Genomic DNA, 8,106 nt, shown 5'->3' with positions numbered 1-8,106 from the left:
GCAGCTGGAGTTGGTGTCTCAACATCCCCGCTCTACAAACAAGGCTTGACCGCAAGGCTTAAGCCGAGGGAAAACGCTGCATCGGTTGGGAAGAATCTTCCCAAGTAGCCTCGTCGATGAAAATCCTTCCCATTGCACTAACCACTCCATTGTACCTTCATTAGTGAGCTGCGCGTCTCTAAAATTTGGTGTGGAATCCAAGTTATACTTGTCGGCGGCCGGCGCGGTCATCCGAAATAGGTTGATTTGCCCCAAGGACCTCTTTAATAAAGAGACATGAAAAGCTGGATGAATCTTGCAACCCGATGGTAGCGTAATTTGTATGCCCTTTGCTCCAATTTTCGGATAATTTTAAATGGTCCGTGAAACTTTGGAGATAGTTTAGTATAAGCTTGAGAGGCAGCAGTTGTTTGCCTATACTTACGTAATCTTAAGTAGACCCAGTCATCTAAATCAAACTTGCGTTCTGTTCGCTTGGTGTCTGCCAAAATCTTCATACGCTCTTGAGCTGCAATCATATTTTTCTTTAGAATCCTCAAGGTGTCATCTCTGCTACGTAGGTTTACGTCTCTTTGCATGAACGGCGGTTTGCCGGAATGTCTTTGTAGAATCGAAGGCGGAGTTCTGCTATAAACTGCTTCAAACGGAGTCATCTTGATTGTAGCCTGATAGGTAGAATTATACCACCATTCTGCCCAGGGAAGAAATGTAACCCAAGTAGATGGTCTGTCACCTGCGAAACATCTTAGGTAGCATTCCAAAATCCTATTTGTTACCTCTGTTTGACCGTCAGATTGTGGGTGATATGCTGAGCTGTGACACAACTTTGTGTTTTGTAACGAGAAAAAAGACTCCCAAAAATTACCTATAAATATAGGGTCACGATCACTTACAATTGACCTCGGAGGTCCATGAAGCTTGACAATGTCTCGAACAAAAATCTCAGCAATCTTGCTTGCAGTATAGGGATGGGCAATGGCGCTAAAATGAGCATATTTAGAGAGCACGTCAACCACCACAAGAATGACTGTTTTGTTGCGGCGAGCGAGGTAGACCTTCGATGAAGTCCATAGATAGATAGGTCGATCCAAACATCTTCGTCTAATCGGTAGTGGGTTAAGTAATCTGGAGGAGCCACGGATTCTGCCTTGTTTCGTTGACAAATATCACAACGAGCAATAAAAGCTTTAATTGAAGTCTTCATTCCGTGCCAGAAAAAACTTGTTTGAAGTCGCTTGTAGGTCCGTAGAAACCCAGAGTGTCCTGCTGCAGGAGAGGCATGGAATTATTCTAGCAATTTGTTACACCACTGAGAATGGGGGGCTACTACCAATCGTCCTTTATAGCGCAAGGTGTTAGCCTCATAAGTGAAGAACTTACGTGAAGATGGATCTCGCGTGATGGCGTCTATTAAGGCTTGCATGGCAGGGTGGGAAGAACATTCTGTTGCTATTTCTGTCAAACTGTCCAGTATAGGGCCGGAGAGTGCAAGTACTTCACTGACTTGAGGGAACCTTGACAAAGCATCGGCAGATTGATTGTGCTTGCCAGGGCGGAAACATATCTCATAATCATATCCTAAAAGTTTGGATACCCACTTTTGCTGCTCTAACGAATTTAATCGTTGCTCGTTGAAGTATTTCAACGTTCTATGGTCTGTGAAGATCTTGAAATGGCGTCCCAGCAGGTAGGGTCTCCACTTTTGTACCGCGGCAATGACTGCCAGCATTTCCTTGTCGTAGATAGGTAGAGACAGATTTCTTCCTGCTAATGCCTTACTGAAATAAGCAAGTGGCCTGCCCTTTTGCATTAAAGCTGCACCCAAACCATGTCCTGAAGCATCACATTCAATATAGAAGTCCATGGTAAAATCTGGTAATGCCAACACTGGGGTTGTTGTCAGAGCAAGTTTGAGGTCGTTAAATGCGGTGGCTCTGGGACTCCATTCATATGAATCCTTTTTAAGCAGCTGAGTGAGAGGGCCGCTAATCTTGCCATAGTCCTTTACGAATTTTCTATAGTACCCTGTCAACCCGAGGAACCCACGTAATTCTTTGATGTTGGACGGAAGTGGCCATGAAGTCACTGCGTTAATCTTTTTCCTTTGTCAGCGGAGACACGGTTGCATCTATAATGTGCCCAAGATAGGCAATAGAGGGTTTTTTCGAGCGAACACTTAGATCGTTGACAAATAGTTTTGTGTCCGCAATATTTCCAATACTTTTGCGGAGGTGTAGCACATGTGAGACTCGTTCTTGCTATATACCAATATGTCATCAAAGAAAACCAATACTTAACCGGTCGAAGATAGGGGACGAAACAACTCGTTCATCAAGCTTTGGAATGTTCTTTGGGGCATTAGAGAGGCCAAAGGGCATGACTAAGAATTCATAGTGTCCATCATGGGTCCTAAATCTTTGTCTTAGGAATGTCACCATCATGTACCGAATTAGATGATAGCCACCCTTAAGTCGAAGTTTAGAAAATATTGTGGCATTGTGAAGTTCATCCAATAACTTCGTCCCAACTGGAATTGGAAAACAATCTTTGATTGTGATGGCACTAAGGGCTCTATAATCAACGATAAAGCGCCATGAACCGTCTTTTTCTTGACTAGTAAAACGGGTGAAGAGAACGGCCGGAGCTAGGTCGAATAAAACGACAATTGGAGTTCTTTAACAATTTTTTCGATTTCGGCTTTTTGAAAGTGAGGATATCCGTATGGTCCGACAATCGACGGTGAGGAATTTGGTTGGAGGGTATCGCGGTGGTCATGTGTTCGAGGAGGTGGTAAGCTCGTGGGACTCCAAATATATCGACAAATTAAAGAAGTAAGCTTTGTAGGGATACCGATGTGGTTGTAGATGAATTTTCGAGATGCTCCCGCGATTGAATAAGTAACCGGTCGGCCCAAGGAAAGTAGGTATACTTGTTTCTCTTCTTTGGATAGCCTTTGTCATTGTTGGAGAGTCGATGAGCTTGACCAATGGGGAACCATTACCCATTATTGTAAAGACTTGGTTATTAGCAGAGAATTTCATAACTAAGCGCCCAAAGTCCCATTGTATACTGACCCTAGTAATGCGAAGCCATTGTGTGCCAAGCACAATGTCGCAACTTTTGATAGCAAGCACTGTGAAATTCGTGGTGAAACTAAATCCTTGCACTTCTACTTTAACGCACGAACACACGCCGTTACTTGGTAAATATCCACCATCTGCGATCATTACTTGGAGTGTGGCATAACCGGTGATAGACGGACCACACAACGGCGAAGTCTTTGCCGGATGGATGAAATTGTGAGTTGATCCTGACTCGACGAGCACTGATAGAGGTGTATGCTTAATTATCGCTGAGGTGCGCATTGTGCTAGACCCAAATGATCCCTCGGCGCATGCGAGATACTTGAATGATGTCTTCTTGGTCCTGGGATCGTTGATCATCGTTGAAACCCTCTTGGTCTTGCTCGGTGAGTACGCATCCAAGAGCAGCAATTGAGTTGTCATACTGGCGATGGCCCGGCTTATAAATTTCATCACGCTTAAAACAAAGGCCTTTTTTCTCCGTGCTTTCTCGCTTTCAACCCATGAAAGGCGTTTAACTCCCGTTGGCAGCGAAGGATTCGAGGAGTTAGGTTTAGGGGTATTGGTCGGGTTGGGGTGTTTGGTATATTGGCGATAGGGATTGGTTGTTGCATGGAACGACTTAGTAGCCACTAGTGCGTCCTCTTGACACAATGCTAACTCAAAAGCATGGGACAAACTTGTAGGTGTTAGAAGACGGACACCGCCCAGACATCGATTCTTAGTCCCGAAAGGAACAGACTGACTTGGTGAGCCTCTTGTAAATCCGGAACCAAGTTAACCATTGTTTCAAATTGTGAGATATAGGCAGAGACTGTACCTGTTTGCACCAATTTAGATATTGCACTCATAGGATCCAGATTTTTTCTCGAACCGAATCGTTTACAAAGGGCCCTAGAAAATTGATTCCACGTTAAATCTCCCATCGAATTATGGAGCCACCTGTACCAAGCGACTGCTTCTCCACGGAGATGAATAGAGGCCATGATGACCTGTTGCGCAGGAGCCATAGGATTCAAACTAAAAAACTGTTCCACTTGAAAAATCCATCCTTCAGGTTCCTCTCCTTCAAAGCGGGGAAAATCCAGGCGAAGTGGTCGTCCCTGGATATTGTGCTGCTGTTGAAGTCGTTGATGAGGGTTTAGCGGAATAGGATTAGGATTATCAACCCTATCAAGCAGGAGCTGCATGTTTGTGGTGAGATCGTTGAGGAGGGTGGTGTGATTGCCGAGCGTGGTGGTGTGGGTGGCAAGGGTATCCGCATGTCTTCCTGTAATCTCCTCAAGTTCTTTAACCGTCATGGTGAATAAAAAAAAAAAAAAAAAAAATTTTTTTTGAGAGAAATCGACTGGCTCTGTTACCAAGATGATGAGACTCAGTTCTTGAGTCTAAATATTAATTCGAATTGATCCTTTGATTAGTGATCAGCTACCAATAGTCTTTTGATTAGAGACTAAAACTACCCTTTTCTATAATATGAATTCAATTCCCCTTCAAGAACAATCCTACGACCTTTATATATTGGTCCAAACCCTAACAGTTTCCTACTATAACTAGGAAACAATATTCAACAATATTCTATAAATAGTAATTTACTTAAAATAAACTCTTAGGACACATAGGTGTGTGATGCGCGTAGAGCTCTAGCTGTCTGTCTGGTGAATGGTCTGGCAGCTGGAGTTGGTGTCTCAACACTTTCTCTCTATTTTCTCATCTCTTATGCCTCAATTCTCTTCTCAAGATCAGTGGTTAGATCATTGTCACCAAGTACGGTACGGGTTTAAAACGGTGTACTTAAAAAAAACTTAGTTCGTGTTTTAAACGGAACGTCTCGGGAAAAAAACGGAAAAAAAAAAGCGTAAAAAAACGTGGGACATAAAAAATGGATTTAAAATGGGATTTAAAACGTATAATACGTAAAAGAAACGGTAAAAACCGATGATAAATAATATAATAAGATAAGGAGTTTGATTTTTTATAAGAGTAGAAAAAAAAAATAGACACATAAAATAAAAATAATAATAATACAAATAAAAGAAAATTCAAATACATGAAAGTATCAAATTATCATTACTCATTCAAATACTAAAAGTTTTAGATTTAGTTCTAAAACACGACTCTAAATAAGATACTCTTAATTACCAACCATAATGGCATTATCAAGTACTACAAATAAGTTAATAACTTTAAAATTTCCAATTAATTATTAATAGTCCAAAGCAAAATAGAACTATCTCAATAAGTCAATCTAACACCCACTCTTCAAAAAAGTAAACTCCAAAACCACTTTTTCTTCTTGCATTTTCTTTTATATTAAAAAAAAAAAAAAAAAAAAAGTTTTTAAACGGGAGATTTTCAAAATCTCAGGTTTTAAACGTTTTTTAAATTTAAAACTCGTTTTTTTTTAAAAAAAAACCCGGGTTTTAAACTGGAACCAGACGCCTTGCCAATATTTCGGGTTTTAAACGCATTTTTTTGAAAAAAAAACACCGATTTTTTTAAAAAGTAAGCTGGGGTTAAGGTATACCCCCACCTGATATTATTGCAAAAGGTTAAACCTTACAAGCTAAGCCTCCCTAAGACTCTATATCGACAGGCTTCAAACCTAACATACATAAGATAACATATTAGTCATCCTACAATCGAACTTAAGAAAGTAGAGATGATAATCCTACTTTCTAGTCATGATATCTTTAACAATCTTAGAATGATCCTTTCTAAGATGAGTCTTTGCTTTCTCATAGTTGCAAAAGAAACCTTCGCAAGCACAACACACATAAGTAAGTCCCAAAGTATCATCCCAAAACTCTTTGGTGTAGTCTTCAAGATTTCTCATCTTCTTGCATGTTTTTCATTAGCGACTTTACCTTCTTCATCATAGCAAGTGTAGGCTCTATTTCTCCTGAAGAACGCTCTTGGATCCTTTTGCTTCTTTTTGGCTTTACAGTAGTCTATTGATTTTGATCCTTAGAAGGCGCTGAACTCTTATGCAAGCCAATTGTTGGGGCTACTGTAGCAGCATCCGTAAAAAACTCGGTCTCATTCTCTGAGAGATCGTCATCTTCATCCTCATATCCAACAACTAGCCCTTCATACATGTTTCGTTCTCTACTACTTGGCAGTTGGTTAATCGGAATAACTCTAGGCTAATGACTTTGTGTTGGTGTAACCGTATTACTCTTATCTCTCTGGTTATTTGAAGCTCCTCTTTGCGATTGAGGAGTATCTATAGTTTCACCAATCCTATTTACTATAGGAGTTGTTCTCTCAGCAGGCACCGAATTTGGTTGGTAACAGATTTAAAAATTGTGTCAACATCCAATAAATTGTGGAAAAAAACGTAGAAGTTGTAATAACATATTTATAGAAAGGAAAATAATGGAATGGAAACATATTTAAAATTGTGTCTGTTTGGTAAACTGTGGAAAGGAAAGTAAATTGTGTTTGTCTGTTTTTTTTTTACTCAAAAGTCAAAACTATTTCTATTTCCCTAGTTTTGTTTCTACACGGAAAACAGCCTTTCCTTTCCATGGGCAAACAAACAATAAAAAACCTATGAAAAAAGTGAACCACACCTCTTTTCCTTTTCTTTCTTTTCCCTAACATTTCTTCCATAACAAACAAGCCCTAAATGAATTGGATTGAATTGGATTTGAGTGTTTTGGTTTCCCTTTGTTAAACCAAAAAAAATAAGGGAAAATCAGTTCAATACATTACATAAAACATTCAAAAACACACAATGAGAACAAACTTTCAGTTCCAAGAATCTTATTTGAAGGAACTATTTTGTAGAACCTTACTGAACAGTGTTATCAGACTCGGCCCGGCCCGACAGTTTTGTTGGTACTAAGACTCTAACCTTATGTGACTATTAAACAAGCTAAAATATTATGTATAGACTCGAACTTTGGTTTATTGGAAAATGAAATGGCTCTAAGACCACCTGGCCCACTAATGAAGTTGTGAAAATGTATGTACTAAGGCTCTGTTTGGCAGTGTGAATAGAGAGTCCATATTCAGGAATTGGTGATGTGGCAGTCATGTTTATCTTGTATAGGTGTTTGGTCTGTTTAAAACGTGGATACTCTAGTAAGTCTCTTGAATTGCGGAAACACAAAAGTGTGGATAAACAAATCCAAAGGAAAAGCCCGGATTCGCTAAAACGTGTTTTCTATCTATGAGAGAGAGAAAAAAATAATAATAAAAACACATAAAGAATGCTCTCCCTATCTTTTTCTCCTCCTCCTCTCTCTCTCCTTCATAGAAATCATAGTAATGGAATCATAAACCTTATGTATTTTCTCTCTCTCTCCCTCTTTTATTTTCTCACATTAATTTTTTTTTCCTCAAAAAATGTGGTGTTTAAATCTTCATATTATTCATCAAATTGGGACTTTTCTTTTTTAGAGGATGTTTTTTGTATAAATCAATTGGGTGCTTATGTATTCAATATTTAATTAGAGTGTTTTTTATTTTATTTTATTTTATTTTATTTGTTTATGAGTTTTTATTTGTTTTTAAGTTTTTATTTGCAAATTTTGTATATGATTTTTTTTTTAGTTTTTCTCTTGTATAATATAAAAAATGAGTATATAGGCGTGAATGTCAACCAAACAGTAGCCAAGTAAAACATGTGACAGGATAAGAGACAGACACATAAGTATTTCATCTCATGACTTGTATCACCTAATCATAGTTAAGTAATACAATATCTCTTGCAGCCAAAGAGAGCCTAAGTGAATTATATAATATTTTCAACTTAAATATTGATCCACTAGTTGAACCAGTGATCTACTGGTCGAACTGGTGACCCAATGACCCAATTCCTTTTTCGAGTTAGTATTCGGGCTGGGTCTGATAACTATATTACTGAAAACCAATTTTTCTTTCATATATATTGAGTATTGACCAATAAAACCCTTAGACAAAAAAAAAAAAAAAAAAAAAAAAAAAAAAGGTCTTCAATTTTTGCTAAATGATGGGTTTGACAACTGAATTAGGTGAAGTCTAAAAGCAGGGATAA

At 38.8% G+C, this 8,106-nt stretch overlaps 1 protein-coding gene across 1 annotated transcript; it reads right to left on the bottom strand.

Moving 5' to 3' along the window:
* Positions 1 to 263: 263 nt before the first annotated feature.
* On the bottom strand, positions 264 to 4,384 carry LOC147520324 (uncharacterized). The gene is made up of 4 exons (XM_086594270.1): positions 3,904 to 4,384; positions 1,331 to 2,025; positions 866 to 1,055; positions 264 to 691 (listed from the first exon to the last, which is right to left on the bottom strand). Exons 1-4 carry the CDS (start codon positions 4,382 to 4,384, stop codon positions 264 to 266), a joined length of 1,794 nt encoding a protein of 597 aa, XP_086450396.1.
* Between the last annotated feature and the right edge of the window lie 3,722 nt (positions 4,385 to 8,106).

Source organism: Coptis chinensis, chromosome 2 (assembly GCF_015680905.1).
Source record: "Coptis chinensis isolate HL-2020 chromosome 2, ASM1568090v1, whole genome shotgun sequence".
Taxonomy (NCBI): Eukaryota; Viridiplantae; Streptophyta; class Magnoliopsida; order Ranunculales; family Ranunculaceae; genus Coptis; species Coptis chinensis.
The sequence above is the reverse complement of the archived record's forward strand: the minus strand, read 5'-3'. Positions and strand labels throughout refer to the sequence as shown.

Excerpts from the sequence above, each read along its gene's own strand:
- LOC147520324 (XM_086594270.1), bottom strand. The coding sequence starts at position 4,384 with ATGACGGTTAAAGAACTTGAGGAGATTACAGGAAGACATGCGGATACC. Across the intron at positions 1,056-1,330 it reads TGCGCTATAAAGGACGATTG|GTCTACCTCGCTCGCCGCAA; the intron begins GTAGTAGCCCCC and ends ACTTCATCGAAG. Across the intron at positions 692-865 it reads TCGTGACCCTATATTTATAG|AATGGTGGTATAATTCTACC; the intron begins GTAATTTTTGGG and ends TTCCCTGGGCAG.